The sequence below is a fragment of the Petaurus breviceps genome, unplaced genomic scaffold (genome assembly GCF_028583685.1).
Source record: "Petaurus breviceps papuanus isolate PSGF00001 unplaced genomic scaffold, PetGlider_PUasm1.0 126, whole genome shotgun sequence".
Taxonomy (NCBI): Eukaryota; Metazoa; Chordata; class Mammalia; order Diprotodontia; family Petauridae; genus Petaurus; species Petaurus breviceps.
In genome coordinates, this window is record NW_027185655.1 from 1498285 (window position 1) to 1523995 (window position 25711).

At 41.4% G+C, this 25711-nt stretch overlaps 1 protein-coding gene across 2 annotated transcripts in view; it reads left to right on the forward strand.

Moving 5' to 3' along the window:
* HSPA4L (heat shock protein family A (Hsp70) member 4 like) overlaps positions 1 to 25711 on the forward strand; it is a 55784-nt gene that overhangs the window by 22878 nt on the left and 7195 nt on the right. For both annotated transcript variants that reach the window (XM_069091128.1, XM_069091117.1), the window contains exons 7-18: positions 696 to 940; positions 1075 to 1151; positions 2257 to 2408; positions 4299 to 4405; positions 8095 to 8228; positions 10949 to 11148; positions 15593 to 15688; positions 16354 to 16491; positions 19085 to 19210; positions 19907 to 20014; positions 22592 to 22711; positions 24237 to 24398. In XM_069091128.1, coding sequence (XP_068947229.1) covers positions 696 to 940; positions 1075 to 1151; positions 2257 to 2408; positions 4299 to 4405; positions 8095 to 8228; positions 10949 to 11148; positions 15593 to 15688; positions 16354 to 16491; positions 19085 to 19210; positions 19907 to 20014; positions 22592 to 22711; positions 24237 to 24398 — 1665 coding nt within the window. The remainder of the gene's footprint in view (positions 1 to 695; positions 941 to 1074; positions 1152 to 2256; positions 2409 to 4298; positions 4406 to 8094; positions 8229 to 10948; positions 11149 to 15592; positions 15689 to 16353; positions 16492 to 19084; positions 19211 to 19906; positions 20015 to 22591; positions 22712 to 24236; positions 24399 to 25711) is intronic.

A 25711-nucleotide genomic window follows, 5' to 3' on the forward strand; every position in this document is an offset into this window, starting at 1 on the left:
AGTATACTAGTTATATAGTATATGCTGTGATCAGATTCCACAATGTAACCTCTTGGTAGTATGATCGTACATTCATTTGAATAGTATGGCATCGCCCAGCCAGTGACCCAGGCAGCCCTTTGCTTATCTGTTTCTGCTGGGTTTTGTAGGGTAGTTTTATATACTGCTACCTTACTGAAAGTTTAATTAAGTTGTTGTCGTTTCTTTAGTAAACCGTGCCATCATCTGCACCAAGTGGATCGTCTTAGTTCCTCTTTTCCTCTGCATTTTTCCCCCGTTTCTTTTTCTTGTCTCAGTGTAATATCTCCCATTGCTAGAACTAGAATGAGAGAAGGCTGGTGACTGGGGACCTGCCTGAGCATGCTCCATCCTTGATCTTCATGTCACCTCTAAGAAGCCTTGGGGTGGCTAGGTGGCTGGCACAGTGAATGAGGACCTGAGTTCAAATCCCACCTCAGACACCTAACACTTACTAGCCATGTGACTTTGGGCAAGTCACTTAACCCCAATTGCCCTGCTTTCCTCCCTCCAAAAAGCGCAAAAAAAATTCCAGAAAATGGTCCTAAATAGACTTATTTTATCAAAGCACAGAGGCTTTTTATTCTTTTTTCCTCCAGCAATGATAAATGTTGTTCTTCACATTATGAAATAGTTAAAAGTATTTACATTTAATTCTCTTTTTTTTAATTCACCAGGTCTTGGCTACTACTTTTGATCCATACCTGGGTGGCAGGAACTTTGATGATGCTTTAGTAGATTACTTCTGTGATGAGTTCAAGGCAAAGTATAAACTGAATGTGAAAGAGAATTCTCGAGCCCTGTTGCGCTTATACCAGGAATGTGAAAAGCTAAAGAAGTTGATGAGTGCGAATGCGTCTGACCTTCCATTGAACATCGAGTGTTTCATGAATGACCTTGATGTTTCCAGTAAAATGAACAGGTACTTCTCAGTTCCCAGGGTGTTTGTTAATTTGATGTTTGGGTCACTTAAGATTTCTTCGTTCTGATACTTCAGAATACTCTGTGCTGATTCTTTTATCTTTGCCTAATACTCTTTTAAATTTTTTTCTACAGGGGTCAGTTTGAACAACTTTGTGTGTCTCTCTTGGCCAGAGTGGAACCACCTCTAAAAGCTGTAATGGAACAAGCAAGTAAGTTGGAAATACTCTGATTGCCATATTGTGATTTATCTTGCCAGAGTGTGGTTGGGCATGAATGGAAGTGGGAGAAATGCTGTGTGATAAAAATTTGATAGATTTCTGTTCCTTCTTGGGTGGGGTGGAGGTGGGGGAGGAGTTTAGGCAGGGGCTGTGATTCAGTTTTGTGATTGGAAGTATGACAGCATTATTTCATAGTAAGTAAGTTATCGATTTTAGTGACAAATCAACTGTATTACAAAAACAGACATATGCTTGTTAAAACTTGAATGTTTATTCAAATTATTGTCTGAAAATAACTTTTAAAATAGAACTTCTGTGGTCACTAAGCAGCTATTTTCATTTTAAAACATTTCTGAAAATCGTTTCAGGTAAAATAAGGAGCATCCCCCTCAATGCCAGATGTCCAAAATAGTGTGTATGTAAATGTAACATCTTCTTAGGTGAGAAAACAAAGGCATTTTGAGTAGTGGTCTCCCTGCCCCAGCCTGCACCCTCTGGTCCAGCTTTCTCAGCTAACAGGAAAGAGGTCACACAGGCATTAAATATCCAGGCCAGAATCTGGACCCTGACACTTCTCTCTCTGTGTTGCCGCCTAGCTCTGCTCATAGTGCTTGTCACCCTCAGGGCCCCTCATTCCCATGACACTTTTCACATTTCAGTTATATGGTGTCACAGATCTTCTGTATGAGCATGCGAGTAGGTTGCCTGTGGATTGTGTTTAGCATCAAGAATCTTTTGAAGAAGAGTGGTTTTGGTAAAAGTAACCTGATCTCTCCAAGGTTCTATCATAGCAGGTTGTGACTTTTCCTTGTTACAGTCAGTTCGGTTTCTTCTAATTCTTTTTCAGTCCCAGGCAGAGTCTTGTGCCCATATTTCTGGCTTAGACATTTGATATGTTTGTTCATCTTCGGTTTTTGGTTACCAGCTCATTTGTGTATTTTATAGAATCAGAGTTAGGAACCGATTTTGACAATGATTTGTAGCCAACTGAGGTGTATGTATAGGTACATACACTCTTAGTGTTTGCCTGTATGTGCCAGAACACTATTTTCAGGTGATGAGACAATGACCAAAAAACCTTTCTTTTCTTTTCCAGACTTGAGCCGTGACGACATAAATAGCATAGAAATTGTGGGAGGTGCGACCCGAATCCCTGCGGTGAAGGAGCACATCGCCAAATTCTTTCTGAAAGACATAAGCACCACATTAAATGCTGATGAAGCTGTTGCAAGAGGGTGTGCGTTGCAGGTACGGGGTGTCTCACCTGAGTCCGAAGTGCTCATCTTGAAATCACAAATCCAGGTTCCAGCATGGGCAGATAACCCTGTCAACATCACTTTGCTCATTTGTAAAATGGGGCTAATAACATGTTTGTGACTTGCTTGAGGGAGCTGTGAGTGAAGTACAGAGATGAGCCTTGTTAGCATTGGTCTTCTCCCAGAATTCTGTGTGCCCAAGGGCACCGAAGTCCTTCAGGGCACTGTCCAGGATTTACCAGCTTGGCAGCTTGGGCCTGGACAGGTGCTCTGCTCTGTCTGTGTCAGTTCTGAGCATGAACCGTGCTAGGTGGGAAGCAGTCACCAGGTTGGCAGCACAGTAGATCTCAAGGCCAGGGCTGAGACCTTCTTTAGCCTGTGACCTCTTTTCAGAAATGTGCTTTTCAGTGCATAGATTAAAACCCATAAGATTACAGAGGAAATCAGTGATGCTAAAATAAAATCGTCAGAATGTTTGTAGGGTGTTTTTTGTTGTTGTTTGCATTCTTGGACCCTAGATTAAGGAGCCCTGACGCTCAGGGCGGCCATCAGGCATTGTGATCCACTTTGTCAGAGTGGTGGAGGGAGCGGGAGTGCGGCATGTGTGTTCACAACAAAGAAATGACTTGTCTTTGGAAATTAAAAGTAAGCCTTATCAGAGCAAGCAAGGCCGCACAGCCTGGGCCCTCAGACCTAAGCTCAAGTACCCCCTCTGACAGGTCTTGGCGGACTTGGGGCACACTGCTTCACTTTTCAGTGGTTCCCCTCATAGTTAAATCTGTATTCCTCCCTCCCATAATTTATCAGAGCAACAGCCCCTACACAGGAAGTATCCCAAGAATTATTACTCCCGTTTTGGACAAAAGTCCAGGAGATGAAAATGACATTCTCATCTGTCAGCAAGCATTTATTAAAAGCTTGGTGTGTGCCAGGCATTGTGCTGAGCACTGGGAGTACAAAGACAGGCATTCTCCTGAGGGAGATAGCATTCACATAGCTAGATACCAGTTCCTCTCCAGCCTGCCCCAGAGAGAGAATCAAGCACATTATGTGGGATCCAGGAGTTTGGACCATTTTTCTCCTCCTACTCAGCACTGTACAGTACATTTGAATCTACAATGGAAGGTAATTTTAAAGGGTAAAGACTAGCAAGGACCTCTTGCAGAAGGCGGCCCATGAAGATGTAAGAAGTGAGGGGGGAGCAAGGTGTAAGGTCAGAAAGGGCCAGCTTAATGGAGACCTTTAAATGCCAGAGAGAAGATGTTATTTTCTGTTTCATCCTGGAGCCACTGGAGTTCATCAGGAGGGTGACCATGGTCACCCCACGAGTAGTGACAGGTGGAGTTGGAGCTGAAATCCTCTTACTCCGGGTTCACTAACTCATTTAAATAGAATTCAAGAGCTGTGCTGATGGTTGGTTTTTATTGCAGCCTTAAGTGACTCCTTCAAATGTCATACATGGTAGAATGTATTGGCATGTTTCAAACCAGCAGGAATGAAGCCTGACTTGATGTGTCGTTCTCCACTGTCATCTTATTGCTTTGAGAAGTCTTGTGATGGAGTATACAGAGAACTGGCCTTGGAGTCAAGAAAATCAGGGCTTGAAATCCTGCTCTGAACCTCAGTTCCTAAGCTGCTCAGTGTAACAGCATGGATTTGGCAAAATCCAGGTCTTCGTCCTTTAAGGAACTTTAGAATATTTATTATACTGGTTTTGAAAGAGGACGAATTGACCCTCTTGTCCTCTCACAGAGGAACTCATTTTTATCAGAAGTAGCTTGAAAATACACTTCAGATTTTAGTTACTATACATACTTTATTGGAGATAACTCAGTCATGAATCGTATTTTTTTCCTTGTGACACTGATATTTTATTTTTCAGTGCGCGATTCTTTCGCCAGCCTTTAAAGTTCGTGAATTTTCCATCACGGATGTTGTTCCCTATTCAGTAACATTAAGATGGAAGTCATCTTTTGAGGATGGAACTGGGTAAGTCTATTTTTAAACTCATGTTTAGAAACTAGTAAATCAGTTAAATAAATTAATTGAGCCTCAGCTTTTTAAATTGAAGAGTTAAGACATCAAGAAATCAGAACATTCAGAACAAGGCTTAAATAAAATATAAGAATGTAGAAAATACTAGCACTGATGAAGGTTTGTTTTTTTAGGACTGAACAAGGAAGAAAACAGCAAAATGTAGGGTGTCATCCTATTCTAATTGTATGTCCTGTTTTTAAAAAATAAGTTTAACAATTACTTAGTCTAATTTTATATTTTATAAACATTAAGCAATCCTTTGCCAGATCTTGCCATTTTAAGCAACAGCCTCTTAGATTTGCCTTTTGCAAGCCTTTCCCTTCTCGAGTTCGTCTACCTAGCTGCCCAGGTAATTTCCTGAAGCTCAAGTCTGACCATGTTGCTCCCCTATTTAGTAAACTTTAGTGGTTGCTCATTACTTGGTCAGCCATTCCTCAGTTGCCCCTTCTATGTCCAGGTCTTTGCCACAACAAAAAGTTGCTTTAATTTTTTTTTGGTATATCCTTAGAGTTTGTTTTGTTTAGGACTAATCCCTCATTTAATCTACCATCCCTCTCGTTCTGTCTTCTCTTTTCCTATTGAGTGACATGTATTTATACACCAAACATGTTTTCCTCATTTTTTTTTTAACTTTTGGAGGGAGGAGGGCAGGGGGGCAGTTGGGGTTAAGTGACTTGTCCAAGGTCACACGGCTAGTACTAGTATGTATTGTGTCTGAGGCCAATATTGAACTCAGGTTCTCCTGACTCCAGGGCTGTGCTCTATTCACTTATGCTATCATCCTGATTTCCCCCAACATTCCTCTCTTTCACACCCTTTTCTGTCCCCTGCCTCCTCCATTCTTCCCTTTCTCTTTCCATTACAATCATGCAGATAATAACTATTCATTCTGGCCTTGTCTAATTAGATGCCCCCTTATGGACCAGATGATGACATGTATCCCCTCTGCAAATTAGAACGTAAGCGGTTCTCATTTATTCCCTTTTCATTGTTTACCTCTTGAAGACTTTGAAACATCTTTGAAGTTTACACTTCAGAGTTTTTCCACAGCTCGGGTCTTCATCAGGAATTCTTGGAACTCTGCTGTTTTTGAAAGTCCATTCTTTTCCCCTGTAAGATTATGCTTAGTTTTGCTGCATAAGTAATTTTTGGTTGTAAACCTAGATCCTTAACCTTCTCAAATGTCATATTCCAAGCTCTTTACTCCATTATAGGGGTGGCTGCTATATCTTGTGTGAGCCTAGCTGTGTCTCCTTGGTACCTCATATCTTTTCTTTCTGGATACTTGTAGCATTTTTTCCTTGACCTGGAAGCTCTGGATTTTGGCTGTGATGTTTTAGGGAGTTTTCTTTTAGAAGATGACTAATGGATTTCTACTTTTCTCTCTGCTTCTAAGAGATTTGGGCAGTTTTCTTTTAGGATTTCCTGAAATAGAATATCTAGGCTCTTTTTTTTTTTTTTTCAATCATGACTTTCAGGTATACAGAGATTGTTAAATTCCATCTCTTTTGTTTCCCAGGGTAGTTGTTTTTGCTATGAGATGCTCTATGTTTTTTTTCTTTCTTTCTTTTCACTTTGGCTTCCAAATTTCAGGGAGTTTATTGCTTGGGCAAGATTTTGTACTTCTTGTGCCGAGCTGCTAAATTCTTTTTCCAATATTTTCCTCTACAGCTTTCATTTCATTGATTAAAAACATTTTAAGATTCTTGCTTCACAAACTCTTCCAAAAATTCTAATTGAGCTTGTGTCTGAGCTATGTTATTCTTCAAAACTTTGCTTGAAGATACTTGGGAATCGTTCTCTTCTGGGGCTGTCTTGAATGTCTCTGTCATCATAATAGTTTTCTATGGCAGATTTTGTTTTTTTGTTTTTCTCTTTACTCATTCTTCCAGCCTATTTCCTGAGCAAATACTTGATGTTGGGGCTGCCAGATTTCTTCAGGGAAGGTCTGGGTTAGTCCTGTTATGCTTTCTTGGGGTACTGAATGTTATGTTATGCCAGGATCTCAGGGATAGCTTAGACTGGGGACCTGCAAGTTTTCAGTGCTCCCAGAGTGTTCTGATCCAGTTCAGAGTCTGATTGCTGCCTCCTTGTCTGAACTCTACAAGTATCTGGCCTGGGTTTGGGTCTGAGCAAGGTCAGAGTTGCAGTAGATGCTACTGGACTCAACCAGTCTAATCCAGATGGAAAGCTCTGCTGGTTCGGAGGGACAGAACAGCCTCCCCACTGTGGTCTGAGATTGCTGGGCTACTTGTGCTTGCTTCCAACACCTGGAGGTAGGGACTAAACAACCCAGCTGCTGGCCATGGGCTCCTCCTGGGTTGACAGCTAGTTCTGGTTACTGTTCTGGCTCCAGAATAAACCCCCCCCCACTTCCCACTTAGTCTCCCCTGGATCTGTGATCCAGAAGTGGGTAGCGAGTGCCATCTCTGCCTGTGGGCCATTGTTCCTGGATATTGCACAGGGTTAGGCCGGGCCAGTTAGGTTAGGCTGGCTCTGGGACTTCTCCTTGCCTTGGTTCATGGCCTTGGCACAATGTGTACTGACCTTGTCTGCAGACCTGTCTGTCTGTCTACTGATGCCAGCTTGGGTGGGGGAATTGATTCACTGTGATCATCCTTGCATTCCTCAATCAGGATTCTTCATTTTCAGGTTTTGTTAGGTTAGGAAGGTGGTAGAACTGGTTACTCCTTTATGGCTACTCTTATCTACTCCCCACCGACTGTCCTTTAGCCACACCCTTTTTCTTGACTTGCATTTTCCCCACCTTAAAATGAGGATGTTGGATTCACTCACATTGAACGTCCTTCCCACTAAAATGTTCTACAAATAGTGGTGGTGATGCTCCAGGTCCTGTCCCCCATTCCCCCAAGAATTGTAGATGAAACATTTTTTTAAATAGAAGAAGGTAAAAGGAAGGTGAGAAGATGCAGCCAAGCAAGGCAGTCTTGGTACTGCAACATCAAATTGAATATATTCTTGAAGGTAGTAGCACAGGGTGGTAGAGGGTTAGGGTTAGGAGAAGAGAAGACTTGAATTTGAATCCTTGAGACACTAGCTGGAGAACCCTGTCATTTCAGCTTTGGCTGCCTTGGTTTCCTTATCTGTATCATATGATAAAAGCACCTCCTTCAGGGTTTTTGTGAGATAACACATGTATGTAAAGGGCTTTGTAGACCTCAAGGCTCAATACAAGTGCTAGCTATTTGGAGAAACCAGCTGTGCAGAGTAGAGGTGGTTTAGTTTTACCTGCAGTGCTTTTCCTGTTTTGTATTTGGAAATTTGATGTTTCACAATCATAACATGATCTTCATAATAAGGAAAATGTTTTAAAGCTATGATTCTAAGATGTTAGGTACTAGTTGGTTGTTTTGGGGTGGGGTGGGGTGGGACGAATGCTGGTAGTATCATCTTCTATGTGATGAGTATTCTGCTCCTTGTTTCAGAAAGATGCCAACATTCAGATATCCATCGAGTGATATCAGTTATCTAGTGTTGTCTTTCAATTTTTCATTATTATAACTGTAGGTATTTGCAGCAACACTACGCTTTTTTAAGTTTAAAGTGTTAGTGGTTTTATAGTTATGATTGTCGGCATCTGTTATTTAACCTAAAGAAAATAATTATTTTCTTTACTTTAGGGAATGTGAAGTGTTCTGTAAGAACCATCCTGCTCCATTCTCAAAAGTTATTACCTTTCACAAGAAGGAACCGTTTGAACTAGAAGCATATTATACCCATCCACATGAAGTGCCTTATCCTGATCCCCGAATTGGTAAGAGAGAATGCTAGAGGATGGTATTTATGAAAAAGAGAAAATGTTTATGTCATTACTGATGGAGTGAAATTGATCTGGTCCAGGGCTGCATCCTTTCTGCCATTAAGATTTTATTTTATGTCCTTTTTAAAAAAATATTGATGGTAACTTCTGTTTTTATGTCACTTTTATTTCTCAGTGTATCCCTCCCTTTACCTTACTGCCCAAAGCCAGCCCCTGCCACAAAGAATTAAAACCAGTTCAGTACAGCTTAATATTTCAGTGGAGCCTGACAGCATATGCAGGGTTCCATATACTGTCTACCTTTACAAAATTAAAGTGACTTACTGTGGATTTCTTAAATGAAGTTCAGTGGGCATTTTTGGTTCATTTATTCTTTTTGAAGTAGATGATATTAGTATATAAAATGGGTTCAGTTAGGATATCTGAATCCCTTTGTGAGTAGTTTAGTAGTTTTTAATTTGCTTGTATCTGAACCTATTTAAATGTCCTCAGTTTAAGGAACCGTTCAGCTAAAAAAAAGTAGGTGAGGTCCTGCAATCAGGCAGTTATATGTTACTGTTTTATGCAAGAGCAGAATCGACTTTCTTATAATTTAGGCATTGTTAACACTCTTCCCTCTGCCCCCACTTCAGCTTTGGGATTAGCAGCAATTGGGGTAAGTACTGTTTGATTAGGATAGAAATAAGTACCTGTGGGCCACATTAATGAGCCTGAGAGCCTGTAACCTCTTTTCAGCTAGGCCCTTCTTGGAACGAGAAAGTAAAGAAATAAGCAGTATGACTTGACAGAGTATTTGAAAAGAGTAATAGTCCTGGTTTTTTTTTTTAATTATGTAAACTTCAGACTGGGTTTAAAATAGATTTCAAAACAGCATCTTACAATATATGGCAAGGTAGATTCCACATAAATAATCTGAATATTTAAAAGTGACAAGGAGGAAATTTGAAGGTTTTATCTTTTAAAGTTGTTTCTGCCCAAATTAAATCAGTACAGATAAGAATTAGAAGGAAACATGTGGGTTGAGGAAAAAACTTGTTCAACTTAGTATTTATGACAAAATCATCCAAAATCAGTAACTGACACGAGATATATGATTAAACCATTTCCCCTTTAGACAAAATGATAGTTAGAAAGTTTTCAAAAGAAAATGTCCGACTTGTCAATAACCACCTGAAAAGATGTTTTAAGTTGCCAATAAAAAAAGAAATACAGCTTTTAGAAACTTGAGTTATCATCTCAGGTCCTTACTATCCCCGGTTTCTGATAGTTCATGATAATTCACTATTGGTAGAGCTATGAATTGGTTCAGCAACTCTGCAAAATGATTAGAAATCACTCCACAAAGATCATTAAGTTGTTCATGCCCAGTGCTAAATTCTTTGATTCCAAGATTCCACTATTGGGACTGTGGCCCCAGGAGGTTACAGATACAAGAAGAGATTTGTATGCAAACATTTTCAAAGCATTATTTTAAGGAAAAAGGTGGAGACAAAATCCTTCAAATCATGATACATGAATGTCATGGAGTATAATTATACCAGACAAAGAATGGTGACTAGATAAAGAGTTCAGAAAACCATGGGGATACTTGTTTCTGTATGATAAAGGAGATGCCCGAGTGAAGAAAGCAAAGTCAGAGAAAATACATACTCTGACCGTGCAAAAAAAAAAAAAGTCAGTGGGCGGCTAGGTGACACAATGAATGGAGCATAGTCTTGGAGTCAGGAGAATCTGCATTCAAATCCGCCCTGAGACACTTAACACTTGCTAGCCACATGACCTTAGGCAAGTCATTTAAGCCCAATTGCCCTGCCTTACCCCCTCCAAAAAAAGCAAAAAAAAAAAATTTTTTAAGAATATTAAAAAAAAAAAAGTCAGCATGGAAAAAGCAAAACTGGTCAAATACCATGGTCACTGTTGTTATGGGTTGAAGATCACAATAACCCTCCTTTCTGTAAAATTATAGACTGTGAGCAATTCTTTGTTTTAAGGAGGTTTGTTAAAAAATATCAAATATCAATGAATTTCAAATGCCATCAGTGATTTTCAGTGGAGAGAATTTAGTATAAACCTGTTCTCAGTGGAGAATTATTATTAATATATTTACAGATCAATGACCAAGTGATATCTGAGACATGCTCATTGCTTGCTGCTTTAAAATAATGTTATCTTAAATTATGCCACAAAATATAATGGAAAAACCCTTGAGTTATTATTAGTGCTTTGGGTAGAAAGTTTTAAGGGAGCAATATGAGAAATGTTTTTCCCCCTTAAAAAGGAGGATTTGGAACAGTGGACCTGACTTTTAAGACGGAAGCCTATTTATAACTCATTTGGCTAGGTAGGCTATAGTCTTCTCCCATTCTAATTTTAAATGTAAGAATGGAAAATGAATGAATTTAAACACGGAAAACAGGGTTGTTTCTGTAGGATTAGCAGTTAATTCATCTAAGCCAGCCATCCTGTAATAGTAGAGATGTTAAGATTTGGGGATGGCTTCTCTTGATTTTTTTTTATGCCTTACTTACATCAACAGTTTTAGAATCTGTAAGCCTTTGTGGGATACCAGGATTGTGATATCTACCATCTTCAGGGCGTTGTTTTTGAATAATAATAATTCAGACTATGTTGTGTTAATTGCAGAGTCATCCTAAGACATGCTAGAATTTTAAACACATTATGACCAAAGCTTTATAACCTTCTTTTCCCTGAAGGGAACTTCACTATTCAGAATGTTTTTCCCCAGTCTGATGGTGACAGTTCCAAAGTGAAGGTTAAAGTACGTGTTAATATCCATGGTATCTTCAGTGTGGCTAGTGCATCGGTAATTGAGAAGCAAAGTTTGGAAGGGGATCACAGTGATATACCTATGGAAACAGAGTCATCATTTAAGAATGAAGGCAAAGATGAGATGGTATGTAAAAATGCCCTTTCACCACTCCTATATTAGACAATATTTCTAGTATCATAGTAATAAGCAATACTCTAGTATTTTAAAAGCAATCTATTTGAGATAACATTATTTAGAGTCTGAATTTTGAAGTATTGAGCTGAAAGTTTGCAGAATTTTTCTGCTTAGAAGAATCACCAGGTAACAGTATCAAAGAAGCAATGCATTTAAATCTCTTTTCTTCAAAATTTTAAGACGTTTTTTAGGGGATAATGTATTTTTCTTTTAAAATTCTAGATTGTTCACTCCACATCCCATCTATTGTGACCATAGCTGGTTTTTCTTCCTAAGGACGACTTTTAAAACAGTGCCCTTCCATATGGGCTAGTTTTTAGCTTCCTAAGTAAATGTAGTCCCTTCAAAGTGACTGATGCTGAAGCACATATGTAGGCATATTTAGACTAAAATTTGATTTATTCACACTGATTAGGTGTGTGCTAAATAAATTGAGATGGCTTTTTGGTATTCCTAGTTTGGAACAATTGTTATAGCATTTGGCGAGGAGGAGTTAGCTTGGGAATTTTTCACCATGTGCAATTACGAGGTCTAAAGTTCAGTTTTTTCGGACTTGTTCATTTGTGTTTCATCTTGAATATAAATGTTTGGAATGGACTTTCCATTTTAGGGATCACGTTTTTGTTTATTTTGCTGTTATTAACATAAAGCCTTCCTAAAAGTTGTCAATCCAACAAATGTTTCTTAAGTGCTTGCCAAGGCACTGAACACAAAATCACTAGCGGCTCTACAGGAGAGACCCTCAGGATGCAAACCCCAAACCAGGAAGCAGTGCCTCCCTTCAGGGACACGGGTTGTACCGGATGATGCCATCGCTCACCTTTCCATGGCATCACTGCGGCTACACTTTCAAGGATTTCTTTCATATGCTCTGCTTGCACCCTAACACTGGGCTAGTAAACTAGTCTGCCTCTTAGTGAAGTTTAGAAGTGAAAGCCATTCAGATGAACAGTCTATCTGAGGTCCGCTCTGACTCTTTCCAAGCGTGCAGTTAGTGCTCAATTTACTATGATTAGGACATAGTATATAGCGTAGTCTTTAATAATTAATGCTCAAGTATCTTCTCTCTGAACACCTGTCTCCTCCCCCAAATTCTTTTGCTCTGATGCCTCTTCATGTTGGAAGCCAAGGGCTAACCAGGCTTATCCAGGTGATAGCGGCCGAGGGTGTGCTTTGGAGATTGTACTGATGTGACTGTCACCTGTACTGCATTTCCTTCCTTAAGAGTCCCTCTCTCTGTTCCGTGTAGTTGAGGTTGCTTAAAAATGACTTGTGCGTGAGTGGCCTTTGATACCAATGTATGTTGAGGGAAGCCTTTCAGAGCTGGCCCCCGGCCTCCTGGCTCTGCTTGTAAAGGACCCTCTATTGCTGTCCCCCTGGCCTGGAATGTTCTCCCTGGCTCCCTGTTCAGTCCCAGTTAAAATCCCACCTTTTGCAGGAAGCCTTTCCCATTGTCCCTAGTGCTTTCTCTCTGATCATTGGTATCTTGTTTGTACGTGGTGGTTTAGACTAGGTTAGACTAGACTAACCCCATTAGACTGTGAGCTCCTGGAGGACAGGGGCTGTTTTTAACCTTTCTTTGTGTGCCCAGCCAGGATATAGTTAGTGCTTAAATAAATGTTTGCTGACTTGATTTAACTAGGCTTAGCCAGATATTGAGTTGGTTTTGTATATACCAAGTAAGGGCGATTTCTGTCTCAGTGGCCTTTAAAAAGCATTCTATTTTTAACTGGTATTGCTTCTAAAGGAGTGCTGAGTGACCTCCAGCCTTCTAGGACCTCTGCTCTCTAATTCACGGTTCCTACAGGAACAGTGTTGAAGTGAGTGTCGAGTGTAAGAGTAAAAGAATGGAATGTGAAGTATTAAATAAAATGCATGCTAAGGAGATCTGAAGGGCCCTGGGCCGGGGGCCAGGAAGACCTGAGCTCAGATTGGGCCTCAGCAAGGCAGTTATAAGATGAAGGTGATAACAGCCCTGGCCTCCAGGGGTTATGGTGAGGGTCAGATGAGGAGAGTATTTGTAAACACTGAGCATGATGCCAGGCACATGTGTAGAGTCAGTCTTCATGGTGACATGTCTAGAACACATTCTAAAGGGATTCGGAGTCACGGAGCTTCATAAGCGCTCGAGGTGGCTCGTCCTCTTTCACGCATCCCCAGGGGGGCAACAACTCCTCGTGATAACAGCAGAGCAAACAGAAATACAAACTTTACATCCGTAAGGAGTGTCACATCCATATTTAAATTCAAGATGAAGTACAACTCTTGCCAGGTTGGGGTGGGAGGCGGGGGTTATTAATCTTTATTTAGTCATAGTAATTGTATGTGGCATAAAGTTCCAAAGCCAAGTCAGCAGATAAGTTGCTTGCTGGTGAATTTCCTTGACTGAAACATAAAAAACTCTCCTCACAAAGTAAGGACATTCAAGGCTATTTGAATTCTGAAGAGAGCTAGAGAGCTAAAGCTGAACAGAAAGTGGTCGACTTTGACAGGAGCAGTGTGTGGATCAGGTCGGGTAGTGCCAGCTTAAATACCAGGCAAAGGAGGGTGGCGTCAGTGGGGAGCCACTAGAGGGGTGAGCTGCATGGCATGGTCCCATAATGTGGCAGCAGTGTGGAGTGAATGTGGAGGTGGGAAAGCCTGAGAGAGACTCAAGGCAGGGAGCAGTGGGGGCCATGACCAGGGTGTTGGAGATAGATGAGAGACTGTGCAGGCAAAAAGGAACAGGATTGGGTGACAGAAGAGATGTTGAGTGTGGGCCCAGGGAGAGTACAGTGAAATCCCACAGTGTTGGTCATGGTGGGTAAATGTGATAAAATATGGTGATCCCATTGAGAAGTATAGCATTGCCTGGAGAAGTGAATGAGATGACCAGAGGGAGAGGGAACAGAGAAGGCAGTAGCAGAGGAAACAAGTGTGGTTTGAGAAGTGGGCAGAAGATTAGTAGAGGGTGATGTCTCCAAAGCCAAGGATGAAGGGTCAGGGCGAAGGGTGGGAGGCAGGCAGCCTGAAATTAGACTAAAGACTGAATTTGGCAGAGAAAAGTTTTAGGACAATAGTCACACTGCAAAAGCCCTAAGGAGAGAGTGGGTTTTGGGGTGGCAATAATAGAGCATGTAGGTAACAACTGGCGGGTACCATGACTAGAGGAAAACAAGGTGCCACACAAAAAGAAACCCATTTGGGAGCCAGAATTTGTCATAAAAATCTAAGAGGCAGTCTAATGTGAGATTGATGAATTCTGGAAATTTGAATTTTACTGGATTTTTACAGCACTGATATAATTTGTAGTGAGTGGACTCACTTCTCAATTCATAGGTGAGGAAACAGGCCTTCAAGGGTTCTTTCACCCTCCTAAGGTTGTAGAGCTGGTCAGTGATTAAACTGGATTTCAGTTCTAAGCTCTCTGACTTCCCAATCAAACAGTTCTTTGTTTCCATTACACCATAATGCCCAAAGTCTAATGACTTTTGGGTAACTCTATTGTCATCTTAAAAAACTATGCACACAACTGAAATTTGTGGCAAAGAAGAGATTATTTCTAGAATAACCTTATCTACTGCAGAATGTTGGAAGGAGTTCTTTGTCACAGCCAATTTCCTGTTAGTAAAACTTAAAAGCTTCATTGGAGACCCTTAGAGCTTGAAATTCTCGTACAGCCAATTGTCAGAGTTAAGGTCTATAGTATCATGACTCAGGTTTCTAAGTCAGCGGTCATTGGATTTTTCTTTTAGCCATGCTTAATTGTATACAGAATAGCCACAAATACTTAACAGCCAATGGGCTTCATAGATGGCACTTTGCATGTTAATTTTTAATTATTCTCTTTAATTTCATCTTAATCATTTCCCCTCTACTGCTGTTCCTTTTTCCAGAGGAGAATGGTAGAGTACACACCCAAGGCCTTGGAGAATCATGTCAGTCAATGTTAGCTTCCTCACCAGAGAGAAGCCAGTTTGAGTTTTGTCATATTTCATCCCTATTTGGGCTACGTTGGGACTGGCTGAAAATACCCATTTTCTACATAAAACCTGAATAGTGGTGGTGCCTGCCAGTCTTTTCCTCTTTTGGTGTGTGGTGGTTTGGAAATTTGGCTCTTGGGCAGCTTTTTGTTTTCTTTTTAAGGCGTTCTTATGAATGGGTCAATAGGTCACTGCAGCAGTGTAGATAGGCTCTGGCATTTGCTTCTCCTGTCACCTTTAATCTTTTTCTTTAGCTGTAGTTATTCTAAAAATTACGTACTGAATTAAATTAAGTATAGCATCTACATGAGTAATCTTCTATGTAAGTCTTTTTGAATATCATGAGAAAGACTTAATGATGTTGCTTTGGGGGGAAAAAAGTCACCCTTGTGACAACATGTATTGTCCATTTTTATATACCTCCTTCCCAGGACAAAATGCAGGTTGACCAAGAAGAGGGCCATCAAAAAGGCCATGCCGAGCATACCCCGGAAGAGGAAATTGATCATACTGGTGCTAAGACAAAGGTGTGTTTTTCTTTTTCACCTGTCTCTGTGTAATACAGTGAACGTTCAGAACTACAGACCAATCGTTTCCTTCTTATGCTGCATGTTTTTCAGTTAAGTTGAGACTGAATTCAGGTTTAGCAAAAATAAATCATGACCACTTTTTATTTTTATAAGTATATTAAGAAAATAAGGAAGCAATATAATTAAAATTTTCTGGAGTGATGCTTAAAGGAAGTAGTATTATCTTTTATAATTATGTACTCTCTTTGGTTTTAGAGAAATTTTAAAGTAAATTTTTACAGTGTAAAATGGAAGTTCCCTTTGCAGTGTAAAATTTGGATATACTTTTCCAAAATTTTTGGTGTGTGTATTTTTTTTGGTTTTGTTATTTGAATAATATGTAATCTATATAGTTTATGCAATACAATATCAGGTAAGTGTTGGGATTTGGGGGGGAGGGCAGTGCTGCACAACTCAAATTACATCCATCCATCTATCTTACAATTTCTTGACTGTAGGGGGCTCTCGGTCAGGATGATTTTTTTTTACCCAAATAGATTATTAGTAAAGTGTTGTATTTTCCAGTTTAAAGAAAATGTATCTGCTCTTCCTGAGGGCCTTCCTTTGCCCAGATAGGAATACCTCACGTAGATGATTTTTTCATATGACATTGTTCTCCACAGCCAGCACCTTCAGACAAGCAGGAGCGGGTAAACCAGAACATTAAAAAAGCAAAAACCAAGAGCATTGATTTGCCTATCCAGAGTAGCCTGTATAGACAGCTGGGCCAGGATCTCATCAACAGCTACATAGAAAACGAGGTGAGTGCTCACGGCATTGCTACCAGAGTTGGCCGTTTGTGGAATTTCAACTCAGAATTTTTTTATGAATTTAAGGTTACTGCCCTGTTTATAAAAATGTTTAACATAGCTTAATTGCTGAATGTTAAACCAGAGTACTTTTCCGTTTTTTAGAAAAATTTAGTCAATAATATGTACTCTCTATAAGATAACATATACAATAAATCTTTAGTCTTATTTTCAAGAAGCCCCTGAGTTAGCAAACATTTATTATTAAATGCCTAGTGCTTGCCAGGCGCTGTGCTAAAGTAAGACAGTCCCTGCCCTCAAGGAGCTTTTACTTTAATGGGGGAAGACATCACTTCTGATGTAGAACAACATCAAGCCAGGGAAGGAAATCCCCCCTAGTTAACAGGAACAGATGGTGAGTGAAGAAGCCATCAGTCTCTGGGACCTGGGGGTGGGGAAAGAAATCAGGTAAATGTGGAACTGGTTCCTGGTATGATTGCGTATTCCTGTTGGGGTGGGTGTCAGAAGGCCCTGGTCCTCCGTAGCCCCTGACCCCTTTGGGGCCACCGTTCTTGCCAGGACAGTTGTGGTCACATGACAAGTAGGCTGTCCTGGGTTTGACCTTGGAATGTGTTGTCCCTCAGAAACAGTACTGCAGAGTGGTTGGGTTCAATAGGAACGTTAGTATGTTAAGCTATTGTAGTACAATATAGACAGAAGAGACATTATTTTCTGAATTGCCAACAAGGAACTTTTGGAGTGTAACCCATTTAGAAGTTGGGAGTGGCCTGTATAATGTCCTCTCAAGAAGTAAGGACTAGTACCCTTGGAAAAGGGAACATTGAGATAAAAGAACACTGGTGCTGAGGCGGCTAGGCGGTGCAGTGAATAGAGCGCCGACCCCTGGAGTCAGGAGGACCTGAGTTCAAACCCAGCCTCAGACACTGAACACAAAAACTAGCATGTGACCCTGGGCAAGTCACTTAACCCCAACTGCCCTCCAAAAAAAAGAGAGAAAATACAGGTGCTGGATTTAAAAGTCAGGATGACCTGGGTCCATATCCTGTCTCTGATATTTATTAGTGTAACCTTGGGCAAGTAACTTAAAATTATATCTGAGCTTCATTTTCTCATTTGTAAAATGAAAGGGTTGATTCACTGACCTCTAAGGCCCCCTTCCAACCTGAGTCTATGTATGCTTCTATGAAATTCCCTCAACGCCTACGGTTTTGTACCCTGTCTGTAATTTGTACTTTGGGGGAGCCACCTGGTCATCTAGAAGTTAAGAAACATGCCTGGGGTCATACAAATAGTATGTGTTAGACATAGCCCTTGAACTCGGGCCTCATGACTGAAAAGCCATTGCCATGCTGCTCAGGTTCTGACAGAAATATTGAACTTAAGATTCAAAAACCTAGAGCTTTGGATAAGGCTCATGTAGGAATTTGTTTTGCTGGACTATTAAGTTTTGAGGGATTTGTTTTTTAATCGTGTGTATATTTTGTTTTACTTTCAAGAAAGTTAGTCTTTGTTCTATTATAGCAAGAGAATTCAAAAAATCATAGTGGTTAAGTCAGAGGAACCAATCCAGTGTATTTGTCAGGTGTCTGTAAATGTTCCAGACGCTGTGCTAAGCACTGGGGATACAGTCAGTAAAAAGAAAAACAATCCCTATGGGGAAATAGGGACACTGATACATTGTTGGTGGAGGTGTGAACTGATCCAACCATTCTGGAAAACCGTTTGGAACTATGCCCAACGGCTATAAAACTGCCCAGTAGTACTACTACCAGCCATGTCTATAATCCTGAAAAGGACCTATACATGCAAAAATACGGATAGCAAAAGAATTAGAGATTGAGGGAATTCCCATACTACTGTGCTGTAAGAAATGACAAGCAGGAGGCTTTCAGAAAAAGCTGGGAAGGTTTATATGAACTGATACAAGGTGAGGTGAGCAGAACCAAGGAGCATTGTACACAGCAGCAGCAGTTTTGTAAGGGTGATAACTAAAAAAGACTTGGCAATGATCCAAGACAGTTTCACAAGGACCCACAATGAAAAATTCTTTGCATCTCCAGGGAGAGAAGTGATGAATTCTGAGTGCAGATTGACATATAATTTTTTTCACATTTTGTCCTTGCTCTCATTTTTTTAAAGACAGTTAAGGAGCTTACAATCTAATATCTGTTATTGTTAGCAACGGTGGCACCAGAGGAAAATAGAGCTTAGTAGCTTTCCAAAAGACATGGCAGGATTGGACTTTTCCCTAGATGCGCTTGGAGCCTTCATCAGTGTCATCAGCAAGAATCGGTCAGCCTGAGCTGTGAGGCCCCCGCCCTGTTGGGCTTCCTGGACTGTGCTGTGTAACACTTCCTTCACTGGATTGTAATGAATGATCTGTCAGCACTTTGTGCTCCTCCTGTTACTGCTCGTTGGGTGAATGATGACTTATGAAGGAAGCGTGTCTTCAGAAGATGGTCTGCCGCAGCCTTTTCTTTGCTCATAGGAGGCGCCTGACAAGTTTCCCATTTTATTTTGTGTTTAAAGAATGTGTGTACATCCTTTAATGCGTGAGCACTCAAGCGGTGACTTTCTTGACTAGGGAAAGATGATCATGCAGGACAAGCTAGAGAAAGAGCGGAATGACGCCAAGAATGCCGTGGAGGAATATGTCTATGACTTTAGAGACAAGCTGGGCACCGTCTACGGGAGCTTCGTCACTGCTGAGGTGAGACGGCGGCTTCTCACGCGCCTTTCTTCTCCCTTTTTAGGCTGGTCAACTTCCAAACTTCCTAGAAAGTGTATCTTTGTAGACCCAAGCGCTTTGATGGCCTTCCTATTTAATTAAGATGCCAAATCCAAATTATAGAAGGGCTGCTGGCAGGAAGGAGGATGGGTAGGTTGCTCATGAAGTCTGGGACAAGCTCCTGGCTCTGGGTGGGAGATGGCCTTCCCCAGTGAGGACAGTAAATGGCCAACTAAGATAAGGGCATTCAGACGGAGTCAGAGTCTCAGGGAGGCCAGCTAGCCACTAGAAGGAGAGATCCCAGGACGGAATCCTTGCTCACGGGTCCAGGGTGAGACTGAAGGAATAGCAACCCTTTTCCTCTAAGGGAAAGTCGACTGCATACTGCATTGTATTGGAGAAGACACATTGACTTGTCCTCCTCCCCAAACCTTTGTGCGGGTAAGATCTTCCCACAGCTGTGACACAAATCACAATTGCCCCAATGCTGCTGACCCTCATGGCTATCAACCTGTGTTCTTTCTTAGTGCTGGGGATATGCTGAAGCAGTTTTTAAAACCCTACGAATGACATAGGCATTACAGCTTGCCTTCTAAGTGATTGATGGGTGGAAGTGAGATTGCTGAGGTATTTATAAGGAAACATTTTCGATCTATATTTTCTTCATTTTGGTCCTAGGATTCAAGTAAACTGTCTTCAATGTTGGAAGATACCGAAAATTGGCTTTATGAAGATGGAGAAGATCAACCAAAGCAAGTTTATGTGGATAAACTTCATGAATTAAAGGTAAATACTATTTTTAGGCCCCGAATGATGGTGATAGAGACAAAGAGAGCGCTGGCCTGGGAGTTGACGCAGGTTGTGGCTTCAAGTCACGGCTCTGACCCATCTTGGCTGAGTGATCCTGGACCAGTCCCTTCCCTCCTCAAGGTTCAGAGCATGCATTGGTAGAGGAAGGAGTCCTTCACTAGGAGTCCTACTTGGTTAAAATGATAGATCTAGTTAAAGAAAATTTTATCTGTGTGAGGTTTGGATCACTGTAAGGACTGCCCAGCACTTTGCCCCTGCCTACAATGCTGTTGGGAGTTGCTCTTTTGTTTTTAATAGTGTACAGTAGCACACTGACTTTTTTGAATCAAAGTTGGGACTAAGCCTTGAGTTGGCATCTGAACTCTGGAAGCCCAGTGGAAGGCTTGGTAGAGAGGCAGGCCAATGAGAGGATGAGGGGGCCTGAGGCTCAGTAGGGAGTGGAGGGCAGGGGTGGGGACCAAGAACGAGCCTTTGGCCAGATGGCTCTGCACCCAACTCCAAGTATAATACTTTGCACCTATTAAACATTTAATACAAATTTGCTGAGTTGGCCTTTTCCATTCTCATAGAGGCAGGGAAGTTGTCCCATTCAGCCCACCCTATTTGCCTTCTTAGGCAAGTGTGCCCAGAGGGAGTGTACTTAGGATGTGTAGGCAGCGATAGGTTGCGTACAACAAATTGTATTTTATCTACCGCTCTGTGGACATAGCCTCAACAGTATTAATGGTGCTGGGGGCTTCTTTAGTCACACTGAAAATAGCAAAAGATAGCTTGATGTCCTTTTCTTTTTAAGACTAATAATATAATACTGGTTGCCTTGTTTTCTGAAGAGAAAATTTAAGCACTTTTTGTCTAAAATGTGCTGTGATAAGTCCTAGGAATACAAAAACAAGTCTCTGCTTTTTTTTTTTTTTTAAAGCAATTGGGGTTAAGTAACTTGCTCAAGGTTACACGGCCAGGTGTTTCTGGGTGTGGTGCTAAGTATCCGAGCCCGGATTTGATCCAGGTCATCCCGACACTGGAGCCAGTGCTCCTACTTGCTGAGCCACCTGGCTGCCCCAAGTCTCTGCTCTTAAGGGACTTAAGTATGGTATAAAAATAGTAATAGTAACAACATTGATATAACGCTTGACTATGTTAAGTGCTTTACAATTATTCTCTCATTTGATCCTCATAATAACCATGAAAGATAGGTTCTATTATTATCTCCATTTTACAGATAAGGAAATTGAGGCAGATAGAGGTTAAGTGACATGGCCAGGGTCACACAATTAGTATGTGTCTGAAGTGGACTTTGAACTCAGGTCTTCATTGCTCAGTGTGCTCCAGCATCTAGGGCAATGAGGTATTGCTTGTGGAGGGCATTAAATGTCAGACAGTGGTGATGATGGGGCGGGGGGAGGACCCTGAAGGATTTTCAGTCGGAGGAAGTGGGTCAGACCTCTGCTGTAGGCAGATTTGGGGGGCAGCTTATGTCCCCAAAGGGAAAGATTGGAAACAGGGAGAGCATGTGTCTCTGGAAAGTTGTGGGTAGAATTAATCATTTAGGTAAAGTATAGAATCTTGACATTTCAAGGAATTCTACTCCAGATGTTTTTATAAATCGGTATTTTCCTGATTCCTTTCTTTTGGGGTCATAGTAGGGCTGCATGCCTTTTTTTTTTTAAGTACACATCCTGTATTTCTGTGGGACCTTTGTCGTTAAGGGCTCTGCTGCAGAGGATATTGGAGAGGCCGCAGGACTCCAGTGTGCTGCCTCTGGCGTGATAGACTGCAGGGCAGCCTTGCCATCTTTATTGGACCTTTCTTTGGATGTGTTTTGGTTAAACTTCCATGTTGGAATTCTTTTCCTTCAAAAAAGTTTGAATAAGAATTCTGGGCTACAGAACTAAAACTTTGTATGCTTCTTGGACCAATATGGGGACATAAAACTCTGAAAGGAATGTTTCAAGGGTTTTTTTTTTTAACTTTGTCTTGTATTGTTTGCTTATTTCTTAGCCAAAGATAGAGCCAGAGCTTTAATTGAAGTTTTTTCTAGTCCAGTACATTGGATAACCAGTAAGTTGCAAGGTCCAGTTATGTCTAGAGTGCAGTGGGATAGATGCACTTTCAGGTCTCCAGGTGGGAATTTTTGTTCTTGTTGTTGTTTTAAAAGCAGTTTGCATACAGCATATTTTGCTTCTATTGAGTAAAGCTTCCTAGCTTTCTTCTGTTCAAAAAGCACATGGTGTGTTAATGCAGATGGAGATTCTGGGCAGTTAATTGTCTGGACCCTGGCTTCTGATTCAATTGGTGGAATGATTTCTTAGAAACAAAAGTTGCTAAGCATTTTTCTTGTGGGGAACTAAAGAAAGGGGTATCTTGGTCTTTGGCCACGGTCTTCCTTCTTGGCCCTGAGGAGTGTCAGTGGAGACCAAGACCAGAAACTCCCATGTCAAGAGGTCTTGTTGTTTGTCTTTGAAGTTAATGTGCCCTCTGGGTAATCACCACATCATTGTTATTTTTTTAAGCCTCAAATGTGCTTCAATTATTTTCTTTCTCTTTTGCTGACAGAAATTTGGCCAGCCTATTCAAATTAGGTTCATAGAACATGAAGAGAGACCAAAAGCTTTAAATGACTTGGGCAAGAAGATCCAGCTACTTATGAAAGTGGTGGAAGCATTTAAGAATAAGGTACTCCGTTGGTGAAGAAGAGGGGAGAGGGCAGGGGGAATATCACACTCTCGTTTGTACGCCTGCACATTAATTTTCAAAGCTAACGTGAGTAAATTTGCTCTCAATTGTTACAGAATTGCCAGAGAAAATCTGCATTCTGAAAATACGTCATCACTGGTTTCTCTTATTCTGTACTGTCTTGATTACCTGGTTTCTCAGATCGTTTTTATGTCCTTGGCAGTTTCTTTGTAATACTCTGGCCCACTAGCCATTGGTATCCCACCAAGGCTCAATTCAGGTTTTTATACATTCATTCACATGGTTTCAAATAATAATTCTAATGATTTTTATGTATGTTCACTACACTTTATCTGTTTCTGTAACCCCATTTGTTGTTAACAAGTTGAAAACTCAGCTGACCACATTCTGTCATCCAAATAAGCAGCTCTCCCCAGTTTCTTTATCTAGTAATCGTGGGAACAGGCTATTGTAGGAGAATGATAACAGTGGGGCTGGCACACCAGAAGTGAGCTGACCAGTGTAGAACAAGGCAGTGTATAGATCTTGTGAAACCAAATAAGAGTGAAGACAAGGTTAGAGATCCGGGCATTAAGGAAAGCGGAAAGCATGGTGTGTTAATGCAGATGGAGATGCTGGGCAGTTAATTGTCTGGATCCTGGCCTCTGATTTGATTGATGGGATGATTTTTTTTGGAACAAAAGTTGCTAAGCATTTTCCTCACAGGGACCTAAAGAAAGGGATATCTTGGTCCTTGGCCAAGGTCTTTCTGCATGGGCAAGCCCGTTCTCCTGCCCAGCATACTTTCTAATAGATGACATCCTCACTTTCTCAGTTGTTCAGAATGCTTTTTTTTTAACTCCCCTAACCCTCTTTCCCACCCCATGCTTGGTCTTACTGCTATTTTCCCCACGGTGTTTGTCCATACTGTTCAGAGGGGCATGTCCCTAGCATGGGCTTTGGCTGCCATGGTGGCCTCTTTGAGGGACTTGTGGCCACATTTTCCCCTTTGGCATCTCCTTCATAAGATAACTGCAGTCTTCTTTGTCATGGCTTCCATCGGATCTGGAGTTTTCTTTCTACCTGCCCTTTGAGATCTCCTCACTAACTCGTCTGCCTGCACTTGCCCTCTCCATTTCAGGGGCTTCTGCTCTTCTGTGTTGCAGACATGCAGACTTTTGTCTTCATGCCTTCTTGCATGTGCCGTTTCTCTTGTAGAGAATGCATCCCACCATTTTCCAGCCTTTTAGAAACCTAGAGCAATTTGTGCCCTCCTCAAGGAGCCTTTCCTAATTCACCCCAGCCCATCCTGTTCCCTTTTTTCTTTCTGATTGCCACAGACACTGCTTAACTCCTGCTCATCTGTATTTTATTTTGTAAATAGTATGCAGCTTTGTTTTCAGGTGTGCACTCCGCCAGACTGTCACTTGGGTGTCCTCTCAAAAGGCCCATTAGGATGATCAGAATACGTATCATGTTATTGAGGATTACTTCATTTTTAAATGGACTTTTCTCTTTTAATTAGGATGAAAAATATGATCACTTAGATGCTGCTGACATGGAAAAGGTGGAAAAATTTATCAATGAAGCCATGAATTGGTTGAACAGTAAGATGAATGCACAGAACAAATTAAGCCTCACTCAAGACCCTGTGGTGAAAGTGGCAGACATAGTGGCTAAGTCCAAGGTAATGTGGCAGAGCGGGCGGTGAGGAGCAGGGGAATTGTGCTGGTGTGTGGACAGTGGTTGGGCGTGCACATCTACCGCATATTCCGTCCTGGGCCATGAAGAAAGTATTCATAGGGGTCTACAGGGCCCATTGAAGATCTGGGGCATCCCACCAGGATGCCCACCCTTCACAGCCCCTCAGGACGCTCCTTTCCCATTGGTTGTCTTCTTCCTGTGGCCCAGAGTACTAGTAACCTGCCCTTTACTTCCCTTCTCAGCATTTTGGCTGTGCTCTGTCTAACTCAAAGAAGAAGGACAAGGTTCTGTCCCTCATCCATCCAAAGTGGCCATCCTTTGACCCCTTAGACCCAGCTGTTTTTTCTCAGTGTAGTTTTAAGAAGCCCAGCAAAGTCTTTTTGTCCTCCTCAGCATTCCTTGCTAGCTTCAGCCTCGTGTCAGCTTTGGCCCTCCAAGTACCATTCTTAGAGGACTATGCCATGGTTTTTAATTTGTCCATCATTACCTGTCCCTGATTTTAGGTGTCTTTTTAAAATTTCATTTGGTCATTGGCTCCCCTTGTGTCCATATTGGCCTCTTGACAAAGTTCCCTTATTTCCTCCCCCATTGGAATGTTCTTTTTTAATCAAGTACAAGACATACTTCAGATCCAAGAAGTAAAAATTTTAATTTGCCAGATGTTAGTTCTCTAAATAGAAGGCATAGTTGTGGAAGAATACAGAGCAGGGTAAGTGAAAATTTCATTTTTCAGGATTAGACAATTCCATGCCCTCCTTGGCTTGTAAAGTTTTAATGCTGACCCAGAAAGGGTCATAGAAAGGAGAAGCGTCAGAGAGAATTTTTAAAAGTTGGCTAATTTTTATGGGTAGATTAAGAGAAAAATGCTCCTCATAAACAGTGCATGCCTGAGGAACACCTAAGAAATTTGGAGATTGAGGCGTGAGAGAAGACACATAAGAAAGCAGGAACTTTATGTGAACGGGGTGCTCAGAGTAAAAGAAGACGGAGGAAGAGTGAGATCCAGAAGTGACTGGCCACTTGCTGAGGAGCAAGGGCCATTCAGTGGTTGCGAGAGCGTCCAAGCTAGGTTTTGAAGCCAGGCTCTCTGGCCCTTTAAATTGTGCCATTCTGCCTCCTGATTATAAATGTTGTCACAAGGACATAGATCATATCATGCCCAAGGTCTGGTTTGGTTTTTTCCTTCAGTTGGCAGGGGAGGTGATCAGGTTGTTGGGGTAGGGATCAGGTCACAGAGAAGAAGAAAAGAACAGGGAGAAAGCCCTAGAAGGGTCAGACTAGGAGGAAAGGGACATG